Source organism: Sorex araneus, chromosome 2 (assembly GCF_027595985.1).
Source record: "Sorex araneus isolate mSorAra2 chromosome 2, mSorAra2.pri, whole genome shotgun sequence".
In the NCBI taxonomy this organism is placed as follows: Eukaryota; Metazoa; Chordata; class Mammalia; order Eulipotyphla; family Soricidae; genus Sorex; species Sorex araneus.
Window position 1 is genome coordinate 32,448,857 of NC_073303.1, and position 17,387 is coordinate 32,466,243.

The following is a 17,387-nucleotide window of genomic DNA, read 5'->3' on the forward strand; positions in this document are numbered from 1 at the left end:
TGGTCCCCTGAGCACCAGCAGGGGTAATTCCTGAATGCAGAGCCAGGAGTGACCCCTGTGCATTGCCGGGTGTGACCCAAAAAGAAAAAAAAAAGAAAGGAAAAGAAAAAATACATTTAAAATGTAAAAGGAAGCAGTAGAAGAGAAGAAACTGAAGCTAATATGAATAACAGTTACAAGGCTCAGGAAACAAAGTCAATGGAAGTAATATCTATAGAACAGCAGAAACAAGAAAACCTTATTAATACTTAATACTTTGTAACAAATAATCCTAAAATTGGTGGCTTGGAAGAACAATTTTCTATTAGCTCAAAGAGATAAAACCAAGTAAAATCAGATGGTGACAGAAGAATCTAAGGGAACAAAGGAGCTAAAGGATTGAATCAAACATTGGTATTGGTGTAGCAACAGAAATGGCATTGATAGTCCAGTCTACATCCTCTAAGTGAAGCCAAGATGAGGTTAAACTCAGAAGGAATTTATTAGGGGAAGCCCTAAGAAGGGAATTTTTGTCATAGATGCCCTATAAAAGTATGAGAGTCCCAGGATTATTAACCAGCTTTACATATGAGCTTTTTAAAGTATATCCTCAAAAATAACCTTTCGAGGATGGGCAGAGAGAACTAAAGGACAGTTGCAAATACAATTGAGAGGGTCATTCCAGAAATGTGTGGACTTAGCCAAGGCAGAAGTTCTATGTGAAAGTGAGGGATGTGGTGGGTAAGCTTGGGATTCTGCCCAATTATCTCAACTGAAGTTGTGATTTTGAGGTTTATAGTAACACACACATTTTTGCTTCATTCCCATTTCTGGTAGAGAGCCTTTAGAACTCTTGGAATTTCCTCAGTGGTCAAAGTTTTAGACACATATTCAGTTCTAATATTTGTCTTTTCCTGTGCTTCCTGACACAGGGCTCCTGAAACTTCATGAATTTGGGGGGATGGAAGAGGAATAGGAGCATCTTTATTCTAATGAGGCAACAGTGATGGACTCCTGAATAGAGCTGGTCTCTGGAAATCAGGTCACAGAATATTGTGCACTGCCCCTCCGCCCCAACTCTTAAAAACAGAGAGGAGTGAAAATAATAAATAAATACAATATATATTATGTATATACATGTCTGTATATACATGTATATACATGTCTGTAAAAGTATGTTTCCCTCTAAGATCGGTTGCCTTCTCCTTTAAACCCCACTAAATGTGCTACTCCTGGAATATTAGGTGTGAGGGAAGACATGATGGGCGGCTACAAATGCAGCCCGGGGCCAAGGAGAAAGTTTACTCATGGGTGAGGCTCTGCCCAAGGGAAGCACTTGCAGTTTGAGGCAATTGACGCTTGTTTGTAAACCGAAGTTAAAATTTACAATACAATTTTATGTTCTCGTGGGGTGGGGGGAGATGGGATTGGGGAGGGTGGGAGGGATGCTGGGTTTACTGGTGGTGGAGAATGGGCACTGGTGAAGGGATGGGTTCCCGAACTTTGTATGAGGGAAGCATAAGCACAAAAGTGTATAAATCTGTAACTGTACCCTCACGGTGATTCACTAATTAAAAATAAATAAATTTAAAAAATACCAGTAAACAAAAAACAGTGATTAAACCTGGGTTTATCTAAAGATGTTATGTGCATTGTGTTGCACTACTCCCATGAAATTTTAAAAATCTGGAAAATCATTTTGTAAGAAAATCTGTTCACTCAGAGAGCCAGCCCTGTGTAACCTCAGAGAGCCAGCCCTGTGTAACCTCAGAGATCCAGCACCTGTGTAACCTCAGAGAGTCAGCACCTGTGTAACCTCAGAGAGCCAGCATGCATGTGCCATCCCATACATCTAAGCAACAACCCCCATGACAAATGGAGTTATTAATATGAATAAATTTTTACTGCGTGTTGTTAAAAAAAAAAAACTTCCCGTATTTAGCACTGGTGTAGGGATGGGTAAACTATCACTGTATGACTGAAATGCAAACACGAAAGTTCCTAAGTTTGTAACTGTACCTCACAGTGATTCACTAATAAAAGATTTAAAAAAAAAAAAAAGAAAAAAAAAGAAAATCTGTTCATTTAGTCTACCTAACCTATGGACAAAAACCTTAGTAATAGTTTTAGTTGAACCTACTATGTAACAATTTATCCTTTCCAATCCCTATTCCCCACTATCTCATAAGGGGTAAAAGAAACAAAATACAATAAACAGATTTTATTGCTGAACAACAACAACAAAAAATTTATGTTCTCATTCTGTTAGGGTTTGTTGTGGATCACACAATCTCTGGGATACAGAATTTAGAAATTTTTAAAATAGAACACACTGGGACTTCAGGAGATGATACAGGGGTTAGAGGGAGCCTGAGCGACAGTATAAGGGGAGGCGCTTACCTTGCATGTGGCCAACCTGATCTGATCCCCATATGGTTCCCTGAGCCTGCCAGGAGTGACCCATGAGTGCAGAACCAGGATTGCGCCCCTCCCCCAAAGCAACAAAGGACGTGGAGGTGCATCAAAGCCCACAATGACTGAGACAGAGACAGACAGGGCACACCTCTGTCCCCTCCCTTTCCCTCACAGCCTCTCTGGTCACCAGTCAGACTCAAATCAAAACACATGGAAGGTCTCAAGATTTTTATATTTTTCTTCTCAAATTTCAGGGATTTCCTTTATTAAACCTCAACCCCACAAAACAGGAATTAGAAAAATGCAAATCAGATGCTGATTTCAGTAAGGGAGAAACTATTTAGGAAAACAAGAAGCTAACACAGATGGGGACGGCTGAGTCCTGTCTCTGCTGGCACAGCCCAGAGCATCAGGGAAGAGAACGCAGGTCAGTGTGGAGGGTCTGGTGGGCAGGGAAGGGCCAGTCTCCCCCCTCACAGTGTAAGACAGGACACAGACACACTCAGGTCCCAGGGCAGAAGGAGAATCAGCAGTTCTTGAGGCACAACACTGGGATGTGAGGAACCCACGGGGCAGCTGCCTCACACTGTGAGAGAAAAGAATGAAGAGACTCAGGTGAGTGACAGAAGTGGTGACATCCAGAGCAAGCTCCCAGCATCCCGCTCAAAGAACCCCCAAACCCAGTGCTGTCCCCTCTGCCCAATCCCACCCACTCCAGCCTCCAGAGTCTTACCTCTAGGGTTCGAGAGAGACTTATCAGAGCCCTGGGAACTGTCGCTCTCTGGGGAGGAACAAACAGGCCAAGGTCAGAGCCCAGGGGGTGGGACTAGAGGAGGATCCAAGGGCTCTGGTCTCTGTCCCCAGGATTCCAGGGCCCCAGCCCTGCCCACACTTACTTGCAGCCTGAGTGTCCTGTCCTCCTTTCCCACCTGTGGGAAGGAAACATCCAGGGAAGGTAGGGGAGAGCACTGGGTCCTGAGCCCACAGAGCAGCTCTCTAGGCCCGGACCCCCGGGAAGCGTCAGAACTCTGAAGACTGAGGGCAGGACTAGGAAACACGCAGGAAGGAGACGCTCCTGGACTGACCAGCCTCGCCTGGCGGTCTGTGCTCACAGGGACAGTCCCCGTGACCCTGGGGACCAGGTTCATGCTCAGCTTATGGAGGTGAACGTGTCTTTCCTGAGCAAACCTGAGAGCGGCACAAACAGGGGAGTGTGAGCAACAGCACAGGGGCGGGTGGTGCTCCCGCTAATTGGGCAGGAGAACTAATACAGGGGGAGACCCCCAAAGTGGGACAAGACTCAAGACCTGCCATGTTGGACAGAATCCCCCCCAAACTACCCCCATCTTACCTGAGCGCTTCCTCCTGCAGATCACAGCTGCCACCACAACTCCAGCGACCACAGCCCCAAGAGCCAGGACCACAATGATGCCCACAGTGAGGATGGTGGGCTGAGAAGGGGGCTCTGGGAAGGGAGGAAGGAGAGGGTCTGACCCCCAGCCCCAGCCTGACCCTCAACAGTTCCCCAGAGGGAACAACCTTGATTCCCTGAGAACAGGCTCTGTGCCCCATCCCCCTCCTCACCCCATCTCAGGGTGACAGGCTCCGGCAGCCCCTGGTGCTGCACACGGCACGTGTATCTCTGCTCCTCTCCAGAAGGCACCAGCACAGCCGCCCACTTCTGGAAGGTTCCATCCCCTGAAGGCCTGGTCTCCACCAGCTCTGTGTCCTGGGTCAGGTCCTCCCCATCACGCTGCCAGGTCAGGGTGATCTCGGCAGGGTAGAAGCCCAGGGCCCAGCACCTCAGGGTGACCTCCTGGTCAGAGAAGGGGTGGTGGGTGATGTGTCTTTTGGGGGGTTCTGAGGAGAAAATTGAAAAAATTCGCATTTTGTGTCACTTCCACAATGAGGTTGAACAGGATAATTGGTTTGCAAAGGAGGTAAAAATCCAGACACAAGGTTGGCTGGAGAAACTGGATAAAATCCTAATTCCTTGGAAAGTTCTAGAACAGGGTTAGGGAAGGAGGTTCGGGTCTCTCAGGAGACAGTGACTCTGTCCTGCCCTGGGTGGAGAGTGAGTGACTGAGAGAAGCAGGAGTCAGAGCTGAGACCTGAGAGAGTTCACAGATGGCTGCCCGGCCCCAGGGAAGCCATATTCGTTATTTCAGAGAATGTCGCCCCTCCCTCTCCTTCCCAGCCCCCCCAAACACACAAACCGAGTAACTTCAGGGTCCTGAGGATACAGGGTGGCCTGAGGGGAGGGCGGGTCTCTGTGGTACAGAACATGGAAACCAGGCGTGTCAGTCCCTCTCCTGACTGAAGAAGGGGCGCTGTTCGGACACTGAACCCCACTATGTGCCCCCTGTGGGGAGTCCCCCCCCGCCCGCCTCCCAGGGAAGGTCAGGGGTCATCAACACCGGGGACCCAGTACCTGTGCGCAGCAGCGTGTCTTTTCCGTTCTCCAGGTATCTCTTCAGAGACTGCACGCACCTGCCCTCCAGGTAGTTCCTCTCATGCTCAGCCTCACCGGACTGCTCCCACTTGCGCTGGGTTCTCCAAGCCTGCGTGCCCGCCGCCGCCGTCCAGGAGCGCAGGTCCTCGTTCAGGGCGATATAGTCGGCGCCGTCGTAGGAGTATTGCCAGTACCCGCGCAGGAGGCGCCCGTCGAACCCCAAGTCGCAGCCGTACATCAGCTGGAGGGTGTGAGAGTCTGACCCGCCCGCACAGATTAACTCAGAACCGGTCCCCGCGACGCCTCCCTGTCAAGGGTCCGGGGCGGGTCCCTCAGCCTCGGGGACGCTCGGACCCGCCTCGGGGCGACCCGGCCCTTCCCCATGTCGGCTCGTCCCTGCCCGGCCGCGCTCACCCGCCTCGCTCTGGTTGTAGTAGCCGCGCGCGATGTTCAGGTTCACTCGGAAACTCCGTGCGGAGCCCTTGGCGTTCCGCGTGTGCTGCTCCCAGTACTCGGGTCCCTCCTGCTCCACCCACGGCGCCAGCGGCTCCATCCTCAGACTCGCCGAGTCGCTGTCGAAGCGCTCGAACTGCGTGTCGTCCACGTAGCCAACTTCGATGTAGCGGGGCTCCCCGCCGGGCCGGGACACGGCGGTGTTGAAATACCGCAGGGAGTGGGGGCCTGGGGGAGGGGAAGGGGTGAGATCCGGCCCGACCCGCCCCCCGCGCGCCACGGGGCCAGGGTGAGGGAAAGGGAGGGGGCTCAGGAGACGGGAAGCGGGGAGGGACCAAGAAGGGCGAGACTTAGGGGCGCGGGGGGAGTTAGGGATTGGGGGGACAAGTAGGAACATTTGGGAGCGTCCGGGCAGGGAACCGGAGAAACTCCTTCTCGGGGTCCTGCACATCAGTGCCTGGCAGTCCCCACCCTTACCCCCGCACCGACTCCCCTCCCGACCCCGCACTCACCCGCCCGGGTCTGGGTCAGGGCCAGGGCCCCGGAGAGCAGCAGCAGGAGGGATCGCGGGTCCCACATACTGAAGGAAGCAGGCGGGTTCTGACTCCCTCGCGAGTGCCTCAGTTTATAACCTGGAGCGTCGCGGCCGCTGATTGACTGTTCTAGACAGCGATGCCCAATGGGAGTGAGGATTGGTGAGGCTTCACCAACCTGGCAGATGGCGCTGACACAGGTTGCAGAGGGAGAAGTGAAACTCTGGGGAGACCAGGAATCCCCAGGTCTGATCTCCCGCCCCCAGCACCACCCTGGGGACACTGGGAGCCACACCTGGGACCTGGGACTTTGCCCTCTCACCTGCTCCCTCACCTGATTTTTGTCGCACTGTGTCCTGTATAAAAATAAAAAGAAAAGGCGCGGGCGAGGAAAGGGATGCCTCACCGCACGGAGCCAGGCACAGGGCCTAGGGCAGCAGCTGTCTCTCCCGCCACCCGAGTTCGGTAGCCTCCAGCCGCTTCCCCCACCCCGGGGAGGTTGATGGCGAAGATGTGGCAGGCGAAGGAAGGAACGGAGCCAAGATGGTTGGTCTCACTTGCAGTTTATTCCAATCTTCCCTCTATACACTCTCCTCTGGAACTCTCCCCCTGCCCCCTCATACAGCTACCTTAAATCTCCCTGTCCCCCAGCAGCCTGGGGCTTATCTAAAGGTGTGGTTACAATCCATAGGGGGTATAGTTCTATCTCTTAGGGGAATGCCTTCACTAGGACAGAATCTCTCTTTCAGCAGGAGGATCCACCCAAGGGCAGAGTCCCATGAATGTGTTTCTCTTCTCCTCAGCCAGCAAACATATAAGAATTCATAATATTAATCATTTTGTATGGACACAATAAGAGATGCATTAAAGCTTATAGAATTGCTCTCCTGGGGCCATCTCAATCTCAGACTACAGTGCTCAGGCCAGATCAGTCTTTCCCATCCCTGGCAGGGTCCCAGTCTCATAATTACTATTGGATCATGACAGCATTTGTCTATGATCAAGCTCTTAACTTATAGTTAAGAATTAGGCACTTTGGCCAGGCCCATCTCGATGCCAGGGTAGCACATAACTCACCGCTTGCCCTGGATCCTTCCCGTCCCACGTCGGGGACCCTACTTTGGGGTGCTAGGAACTGAGGGCAACTGAGGCTTAAGTGGAGAGAGCAGATGCCCAGGAGGGAATATCGAGGCCAATTAAGTCTTAAGTTATAAAAACATAATATTGTCTTCTTGTGTCTATACAAAAAAGACATAGCTTTAAAGTAAATTATTCAAAAGGCATAAAGAGGAGAGAAAGGCAATGTTATAATAGTCAGTGTCCTAGGAAGTTCTGACCTTACCAATTAACAGAGTTTGATTAAGGGAAGAGCAGATAAACTGGTAGAATTGGTTACAGATAAACAAAAGAATGGGAGTGACTCGGGAGCACTTTGATGGGTGTGACTGATAAACCTAAGCTCCTTGGGCAAGGGGAGCAAGGACGAACCAAAGTCAGGCCTAACATATTTAGAGCTATATTCCAACAGTGTCCCATGTCCAGGACTGAGACTGACTCATCGATTTTCCATGGTTTTCGTGTCAGTATCTTGCTACAATCTTACAAGTTCGTGAGGACCCCAGAGATGCTTCTGTGCGTTCAGGTTATGCCTGTCAGTGTTTGCCGTGAGAGGAATCTGAGTTCAAGACCCTCTATTGAGAGTGGTGATGTTTGTTTGTTTGTTTGTTTGTTTGTTTTTGGCTTTTGGCCACACCAGGCAGCGCTCAGGAGTAATGTGTGCTCAGGGATCACTCTTGGCAGGTTCATGGTACCATATGTGGTGCCATAGATCAAACCCGTGTTGGCCACATGCAAGGCAAGCACCTTACCTTCTGTAATAGCTCAGTGAGCAAAAATAGTAACGCAGAAGGCTCAGACTCACAAAACATCCAGTAAACACTCAGACACGCAGCATTGTGAGATAGAACAATGATCACAGATTGATTCCTATTGATCTATTTCCCGATACTTTTTTCCTGTAAAAAGCATTATATAGTAAATTATTTTGTGCCCTCTAGGGGGTAAGGCCTGTGGCTGTGGAGGAAATGCCAGCGTGCGATCAAAATAATGAGCAGCACAGCCACGTGTGCTGACACCACAGCTGACATGTGCAACCTCAGAGCCAGAGCGTGTGTGCGACCTCAGAGAGCCAGTCCACCTGTGCGACCTCAGGGAGCCAGGCCACAGCACATCAGAGCAGGTCACCTGTGCAACCTCAGAGAGCTGGTCCACCTATTCGATCTCAGAGAGCTAGAACTCAAGTGCCACCTTGTTCATCCCAGCAGGAAATGGCACTATAATGGAATTATTTAATGCTGGAATAAGTTTTATGTTCTAGCATGTGTTGTAACAAGCATATGTTGAACTAAATTTCTTTGTGCCTGCTTACAGGGCAGGCTAAGGGGCTGGTTAGGAAACTGGGGACTTTGGTGAAGGGACGGTCACACTGGTGGTTGAATTGGCTTTGGAACATGGACTTCCTGAATCAACTGCATAACAAACAACTTTGTAAATCATGGTGCTTGCAGAAAGTCTCCCCTCAAAAAAAGTGCTTCAGGGGTTTAGAGGTCCAGGCAGCTGGGTTCTGAGCACCACAGGAGTGGCACTGGAGAACCTAGAGCTCGCTCCAAGGCCTTCTGAGCACTGTTTGGAAGTCCCCACCCCCAAATAAGAAGGAAAAATGACAAAACTAATTCAGAACATAAATGGTGTTGTGGAAAAATGAATCCTTTACACTGTATGTATTCAAGGTGTCTTCTCTGTCTCATCAGAAGCTAGCTGGGTTTTAATATTTTTGCCTGCCTTTAATCTGTGTTTAAGTGACATATATGGGAATAATAAGCTTTATCCAAATATGTAGGGCTGAGATTTTTAACAATTGTATCAGTTAATTATGAGCAGTAATTATGAAGTAAAACTCATTGTTTCAAGAAATGGGGATATATAAATGGCGCCGCGGGGACCGGGCTCCGGTTTTGTTTTCGTTTAAAATTGGGACTTAAAGTTATAGATGTATTAGGATTCTGAAATCACATGTTTAATATCCCTATTTGGTAAAAAATAAAACATCAATTTGGTAGGTGAGATATTGTAGGATAACATAGCTTCAGGTAGTTTAGGTTTATTGGGTTACTCCCGTTACAGTGCTCCTATTCCTCTTTGTTTATTTGTAGCTTCTTTCTTAGTGTTCTGTTGACTTGTAAATAATGTTTTCTCTTCTCCTTGAGTCCTTTGCATAGTTTATTTATAGCAAGTCCTTTTTGTATGGACACAGGAAGACTTAACAAATGTTATGCTTTTGTAACCTGGGAGTCATTTGACTCTACATGATATTTTCCTCCAGGGCATCTGTTCTCTTGACCTAAGCCTCAGCTGCCCTTACTTCCTAGCATCCCCAAAGCAGGGTCCCGAGGACGTGGGACAAGAAGGACCCAGGGCAAGCTGTGAGTTGTGTGCTACCCTGACATCGAGATGGGCCTGGCCAAAGTGCCTAATGCTTAACTATAAGTTAAGAGCTTGATCATGGACAAATGCTGTCATGATCCAAACAGTGATAACTAGATTTGGACCCTGCTAGGGTGAGGAATGATTAATCTGGCCTGAGTGCTGTGGTCTGAGCCTGTGGCAAGATGTTGCCAGGAGAGCTGCCTTGCAAGCCTCAATGTATCCCTTGCTATGTCCATACAAAAATAACTAGCATTCATATGTGAATAAGTATTTGGACTAAGGAAAAGAAAAAAAAAACCTTAAGAGTCAGGAAGGGCTTTGGAATGCCCTGCCCTCAGGAAGGGCTTTCTTATGTGGATTTTCCTACCTGGCTGGGTGTAGCCTAGAGGGCAAGGTGGGAGAGACAAGTAGGGGGAGAGAGGAGAGAAGCGAGAAAGAGGCGGCAGTTGATCCAGAGAGAGGATGGAGCTGGGAGTGCTGGAGATGAGAAAGACGGAAGATTGAATAAACGGTAACTAATCAGCAACCAGTTTGGCCTTCTTCCTTCCCTCGCCTGCCCTTGACCGACAACACACACAGCGGTTCCGGGGCACCAAATGCGGACTGTGAGACAGAGCCGCCCGGAGAGCCCGAGAGTGCGCCCGCCCCTTGGCGAGCCTTAGTTTTTTACAGCTGGCGTCCCTGGAGCGGGCACGAACTACCAACTAAAGGTAAGAATAGCGTTCGGTGCACCCTCACTCTAGAAAGTGAGTGGGAGAACAGGATTTTTTAGTGTGCTGGGGATTATAATCCTCACAGCAATCACCCACTAAAATGGGGCAGATTCTGGGCCTTCCCAAGATCTTTCATATTTTCTCGAGCCAGACTGAACAGGGCAAGCCATTTATGGATTTGTAATTTTTCCTTAGCAAAAATTATGATTTCCAATTTACTCTGCTGCATTTTAATCTAAAATGTAATGTGGGAAGGAATAAGACCTGAAGTATTTCTCTAAAATGGTGCTGATTTATGGACCTGGAATGATAGCACAGCAGATAGGGCATTTGCCTAGCATGTGGTCGACTTGGGTTCTATGCCTGGCATTTCATGTGGTCCCCCAAGGACCACCAGGAGTAAACTCTGAGTGTAGGTCCCTGAGCATTTCTGGGTGTGGTCCCAAGACTAGAGAAAATGGAAATGGTGCTGATTTATTGCCATCTTTTGCTTGAACTTACCCATTGACTATATTCATCTCTGAATAATATGAAGGGTCACCTGTGAAACTAGGACACAGTTCTTATAGGTGCCTTCCTCGGAAACCTGCCTGCAGGTGAGAAAGTAATGCATGTCGGGTCAGAGTGATACTACAGCAGGGAGGGCGCTTGCTTTGTACCATCCTGAGTTTGATCCCAGCATCCCATAAGGTCCCCAGAGCACCACCAGGAGTGCAGAGCCAGGAGTAAGCCCTGAGCATCACTAGATGTGGCCCAAACACTAGTAAGAAAAAAAAAGTAATGCATGCACTGTGTGACCCCAGCAGACTCAGTACTGAGACCCTCCCATATATGTAACAGAGAATGGAGCACCTCAGAAATTCCATGGGACTCAATATGTGATGAGCGGAGGATCCAGTACCTCAAAGGCCACATAAATGAAATGCTAAAAGGTGAGATACAAATCAAGTCTTCACATGTTGTCTGTATGATATTTGCATATTGACCAAGTTTTTTTGACAAATCTTAGCAACACATCATTGGCTGAAACTTGTTTCCAAATTTCAGATGAAGGGCTGGAGAGATAGTACAGCACTATTGCTCTGGGTAGGTGCTTGTTTTGCATGTGGCCAGCCCAGGATTGATCACTGATACCCCATAGGGGCCCTTGAATGCTGCTAAAAGTAAGCCCTGAGTATGGCTGGGTGTGCTTACCTGCCCCCCACCTAAATAAACAAAGTAAAATATTCAATTTCAAATAAAACCATATGAGGTGATCTTTTTGTATTTGGACCAACTCAGCAGTAATGGGGGCTACTTATGTGTGTGAGTGTACACACACACACAGACACACACACACTTACCCTAATTCTGGGACTGAACCCAGATCAAGAAGCTACAATGTTCTAGCATGAGTCACCATCCACATCCCAGGTTCCTTTTGCTTCACAATATTTTGGAAGTGAAATACATAAAACTGAAAGCCATGTCTCTGCAGCCAGGAAAGACGGCGTCTCTGTGGAAGGGTACACCGCGTGGCCTCTGGTGGACACCTGGGAGTGGGGGGAAGGACTCTCCGAGAGATACGGATTCTTCTACGTCGACTCAAATGACAGAAATATGCTGTGCTACCCCCGGGCTTCTGCCAAATTTTACAGGAGGATCGTGGTGGCCAGTGGCTTCCCCAGCCCCAGAGAGGTTGGGCTGACGGTACCTGGTGCTGGTTCTGGGCTGGAGAGCAGGGTGGCTGGGAGCAGATTTGGACAACCAGCTTCTCTGCCTGCCCGAGAAAGGCGGGGTCAGGAGAGCCTGGCTGGAGGTCTCGGGCCCAAACGCACAGCCCCCCACTCTCTGCTGTTCAGAAGGGGATCGGCAGGACTTGAAATTGAGTCCCAACACAGTTAGGGCATGACTGGGTCACATCGTGCCCGAATGTGGAATTTCGGTTATGTTGGCAACCAATTCTTGAAATGAAATGTTATTCTCAATGTGCATCAATGCAAAGACTATTTTTTAAACATATGTAAAAACTGTTAACCAAATCAGACTATATAATTTTCCTCTTCTTCTTACCAAAGGCACAACTAAACAAATGCCACTGGTTCCAAGTGAGATTTTAAAATAATTAAAAATTGAGCAGGATAGGGCGCTTGCCTCACACGCATTCAACCTGGGTTCAATCCCAGGCATCCATTTGATCCCCAGACCCTCTATCAGCAGTAACCCCTGAGTGCAGAGCCAGGAGTAAGCCCTGAGCACTTCAGACTATGGCTCTCAAAAAAAAAAAAACACCTCAAGATATAATTTCTTACATGGTTCAAAAGTGATTTCAAACAGAAAAGAAAAATAAGAGGAAACTGACCAGGATACTGTTACTCGTTTGAATTAGGTGGAAAGTTGGCACGCCAAAGCCTTGGAAACTTGCTTTGTCAGCACCCAGATGCTTGCTGCGGGTGAGTGGATTCGGCGGTCTGTGATAGTAACAGCATCGCCAGACTCTCGAGACATGCACCGACCTGAAGTCATCTTCCAAACGACAAGATTAAAAAAGCTTTCCATTCCCCCCCAGTTACCATTCAGTGGCAGAGCATGAGTGAAAAAAAAAAAGACTCATTTTAATTGTTTGTGGGGTTTTTCTTTTGGGGTACCTGGAATCAATCCTGAGCTTCAAAAACAGGGAACATCAAATACATATGTACTGCCAGTGAAATGCTTTGACTTCTGACTTCTGTGAATTTATGACTTGACCTGTCACAGAGGGGTTTGTGAAAGGAAGGGAAACTTAACCATTGTAACCAAATGGAAAGGATTAAAGTCGGAGACTCTTCCGGATAGCCACTCACTTAGCAAGTACCTAGTAAGTACCGTTAGCTCTAGAGTGATACAGGAGGGAGCAGGGGAGGGCCCTGGGTTGCCAACAGCACTTGGGTCACACTCAGTGGTATTTAGGGGCTGCTCCTGGCACGGTACTGTGTCAACCGGGTGCTGAGGATCCACCCAGCCTCCTGCTGACACACACACTCCAGCCTGCTGAGCACTCTTCACCCCCCAAGAGCATTTCTGAGGCAACAGAGTATCAGAGATGTCGCATAATCACGCACTGTGGGCTGGTGAGATGGAGAAGTTAGTGAGCACTGCCACGAGTGTTCCTGAGAGAGTCCAGAGGAGTCTCACGCACTGTAAGGTGTGGCCCAAGCTTGCCTCACCTCCTCCCCAGCAGGTGCGGCTGTGCCCGGGTGCCCACACGTGCCCCATCTCTGAGCCGGGGTGCGGGTGCCTGTGGTGCTCGGAGCTGCCAGGCTGTCCCTGGGTGATGCCTAGAGGGCTCCTGTGGTGCCAGGGATGGAATCAGGCCAGGCTGTGCAGGCACTGGCTTGTCTCTTCCGCTATCCCCCTGGCCCCTAAATTTTTGTTTCTTTTCCTCTTTTAAGGATAATCTGAAATATATTTCCTCTTTAAAAAAAAAAGCCCTCCAGAAAGCCAACAACTCAATATGTCATAGTAATAGACCAAATCCAACCAACTTGGCTATTGTCACAGACTAGTAGGCTACTGTCACCTCTTCCCTACCCAAACAACCCAACAACCCTCGAACTAAGATGAAATTAGTGCAGACACAATGCAGGAATGACCATGCAGCCAAGGCACCCCTCAGGATAGGTCCAGTTCTGTTCATTCTGGGAATAAGGTGTCTGTCAGAGGGAAAAGCAGGCCTGGCACCTAAGTGTCCACACTTTTTTTTTCTTTTTTTTGGTCATACCCAGTGATGGGCTGGAGCAATAGCTCAGCAGGTAGGGCATTTGCCTTGCATGCTGGCCAACCCGGGTTCGATTCCTCTACCCCTCTCAGAGCCCAGCAAGCTACTGAGAGTATCTTGCCCACACAGCAGAGACTGGAAAGTTCCCTGTGGCATATTCGATATGCCAAAAACAGTAACAAGTCTCACGCTGAAGACGTTACGGTGCCCACTCGAGCAAATCAATGAGCAACGAGATGATAGTGACAGTGACAGTGACCCAGCGATGCACAGAGGTTATTCCTGTCTCTGCATGCAGGAATTACTCCTGGTGGTGTTTGGGGGACCATATGGGATGCTGGGAATTGAATCTGGGTTGGCTGCATGCAAGGCAAACGCCCTACCCTCTGTGCTATTGCATCAGCCCCCAAACTCTCTTTCGATGCAGGAAATAGGTTCACACGTGACTCTTCTTACTTAAGAGTTTCCATGAAAAAAAGATATTTTCCATTAAAATATGGGAGGCCATCCCCAGCTGTGCTTAGGACTTACTCCTAGCAAAAGTTCAGAGGACCATATACGGTGCTGGGGACTGAACTCAGGTCCTCTGTGTGCAAGACAAATGTCCTACCTGCTGTACTAACTCTCTAGCACCACCATAAAAAATTTAATTTGGAAACCAAAACTGCAGAGAATGGAACATGGAGGCAAATACTCTTGGTTTAATGTACAGTCAACACAAATGCTAATCTGCACGCATTAGACTTTATAGTAATGATTCAAAGGAAGAATTGTTCAAACATCCTTTATCCCATTATCTCTAGAAATGTTTTACAAAGTCCTCACACAACGTTTTGTAAGATTAAATCCCCCAGGTTCTCTTTCATGGCAGACAAGACCAAGCGGAGAGTTTAGGGGTGGCCTTCTGAGTTTCCCGGGCAGTCGGGCTTGCCAGATGAAGCAATGCAGTGACGCTCCGCTCTGGCCTTCTTCCCTTTCAGAAGCTGTGCGGGGCCCCATGCAGATGGTGACTGAGATCGTGGTCCCGACCGTCTGCGCCCTCTGTGTCCTGCTCGCTGCAGTTCTCCTGATGCTCCTCCTGCAGAGACACGGCTGAGGCTGGTCATTTGGCAGCTTTCGAGGCGGTGTTAGAGAGCAATCATCAATTTTCCTTCTCTGCTCTGAATGTTTATGTACAGTTGCTTTTAGTTGCTGTATTATTTTCTTTCTGTTTTTTTCTGGGGAGGAGGAGGAGGGATCAGATACTAGGATTTAAGAATTAGAAAATAAAAGCAACCAAACCTTAAAGCCATCTGTATTACCCCTCTCAAAGTCAATGCCAAATTATACTGGGGTTTTTGTTTCGTGGGGTTATGTTGGAGCTGTTAGGCCACACCTGGTGATTCTCATAGCTTAGTCCTGGCTCTGTGATCAGAGATCAGGGAACATATGGGATTTTCGAGATTGATGCTAGGTTGATTCTGTGCAAGGCACGTGACCTACCTGCTCTACTATTGCTCAAACACCTTTAACACTATGCATTTCTTTTTCTTTTTTCTTTTTGGGTCACACCTGGCGTGCACAGGGGTTACTCCTGGTTCTGCACTCAGGAATTACTCCTGGCGGTGCTCAGGGGAACATATGGGATGCTGGGAATCAAACCCGGGTCAGCCGTGTGCAAGGCAAATGCCCTACCTGCTGTGCTATTGCTCCAGCCCCCTATATTCTTTTTATAGACAAGAACCATTTGTTCTTGTCTATAAATGCATTTATTTTTAATTTGCAAAAAGGGATCATCACAAACTATTCTAATGAACTATTTTCCACTCCAAATCTGCCCAGAAAGAGTACTTTAGTTAGAAATCACTATTTCAGTACTGTTCTATATTTAACAATCAATTATCTATAGATGAAATTCAGCAATTGGGGCAAAGCATTAGGTGGATACCAAGTAAATGAGCATCCACTTGGACCCTTTTCTGAGATGAGCTGGAAAGAAATAAAATCACCAATTCTTATTTTCAAAAATACACCTTTATCGTCGAGATGTGATCCCGGGGGCCGCACGCATGTGCGGCCTCTCCGCAGCTGCACAAGCGTGAATCCAGACCCAGGAAAACCTCTTTCGGCATGAGCAACTCCTCGCAGAATGTCTCCAGCCTGAGAACTAAGCCTCGGCCCCGTGCCCGCCCAGGAGGGGAAAGGTATTTCTCTCTCTCGCCTCTTTCTCTCTGGGGATGAAGGGCGCAGTGGCCGCCATATTAAGACGACCACAGATTGGGTTTTCAAGCCTGCAATTATCTAATATCTGGAAGAAATCTCCCTGGACTTCTTGTTAAGGTACAGAAATTCAAAACCGCTCGGCCGGTTTGAATAACAAGACCTTATTTGTCTTCACAGTAGGTCTGACTCTAGTGGGGTACTCCTAACAACAATAGTGAGGTTTGTGTTGAAATATTGAATGTAACCAAAGTAAACAGAATGTAAAATGAAACTTATCAGTTACAAGGTAGGGGGTGGGGGGGGCGGGATGGGAGGTGTACTGTGTGGGTTTTTTTTTTTTTTTGGTGGTGGTATATGGGCACTGGCGAAGGGATGGTTGTTTCAGCATTGTATAACTGAGACCTAAGCCCGAAAGCATTGTAATCTTCCACACGGTGATTTAATAAAATAAAATTTAAAAAAATACACCTTTATCTTTATTATTTCTGTATTTAAGACAAACTTTTGTTCACTGTTAGTTTTGGGGATCCCACCCAGCAGTGCTCAGGGCTGACTCCTGGTGGTGCTCAGGGGACATGGATCAGCAACATACAAGGCAAACACCTGAGCCCCTGTTATCTCTGGTACAAGACAAAAACAACCAAAACAAGAACAAAAAAGAAAACCAACCTGATTATGCTAAATTCAATTTCATTTTTTCAATAAAATACCTCAAAGAAATTTTATGAATTTAATTTATAGCTTTTCTGTTGCTGAAAGATCTCAAACGTGAGGGGTGACTCCAGCTCACAGTATCCCGAGAATGAACACACTACCTGAAACAAGCCCCGCCCACAAACTTCATTTGAAATGCACTTGGCTGCAGGTGATCATGGTGGTGAAGCATGTCTTTTCTCCCAGGCTAGCATTGAATATTAGCTCAGAAAAATCTGTAAGGAGAAACATAGAACTTACTGGCTTTTCTACCACAGTACTAACAAATTTTTATAATAATCAAAAGTAGTCGAGGTCCGGAGTGTAGTACAGCAGGGAGGGCACTTGCCTTGCATGCAGCCAAGCCAAGTTGAGTCAGCGTCATCAGAGGGACCTCTGAGAGCCAGGAGGACCCACTGAGCATTGCTAGGTGTGGCCCCGAAACAAAACAAGTTCGTCAAAATCAGTGTTTCACCAGTTTCTGATCATGGTCTCCTAAACTTGCACTTCGCATGTTAAACTCTCTCTAGCACTGACTTCAAATTTTCTAGAGCTTCCTACTTTTTTATTATACAGAAAAGATGGCACCATCACCAGTTTCTTTAGGACCTAACAGTTCAACCCTCTGAGCAGAGAAAGACATTCTAGTTGAGGGAGGTTCCCATTATATCATAACATGTATTTTGGGGGGAAAGAATAAATATTTTCTGGAAATTCTACAAGTA

At 47.9% G+C, this 17,387-nt stretch overlaps 1 protein-coding gene across 1 annotated transcript; it reads right to left on the minus strand.

The window, feature by feature from the left end:
• Positions 1 to 2,975: 2,975 nt before the first annotated feature.
• On the minus strand, positions 2,976 to 5,878 carry LOC129401638 (BOLA class I histocompatibility antigen, alpha chain BL3-6-like). The gene is made up of 8 exons (XM_055124364.1): positions 5,812 to 5,878; positions 5,261 to 5,527; positions 4,826 to 5,104; positions 3,979 to 4,254; positions 3,746 to 3,859; positions 3,291 to 3,323; positions 3,128 to 3,175; positions 2,976 to 2,980 (listed from the first exon to the last, which is right to left on the minus strand). Exons 1-8 carry the CDS (start codon positions 5,876 to 5,878, stop codon positions 2,976 to 2,978), a joined length of 1,089 nt encoding a protein of 362 aa, XP_054980339.1.
• Between the last annotated feature and the right edge of the window lie 11,509 nt (positions 5,879 to 17,387).

Bases quoted from the DNA above. Each gene is read 5' to 3' on its own strand.
- LOC129401638 (XM_055124364.1), bottom strand. From the start codon at position 5,878: ATGTGGGACCCGCGATCCCTCCTGCTGCTGCTCTCCGGGGCCCTGGCC. The intron at 5,528-5,811 runs GTGAGTGCGGGG...CCCCTCCCCCAG, and splicing joins CCTGACCCAGACCCGGGCGG to GCCCCCACTCCCTGCGGTAT. The intron at 4,255-4,825 runs GTACTGGGTCCC...TTTTCTCCTCAG, and splicing joins AGACACGCTGCTGCGCACAG to AACCCCCCAAAAGACACATC.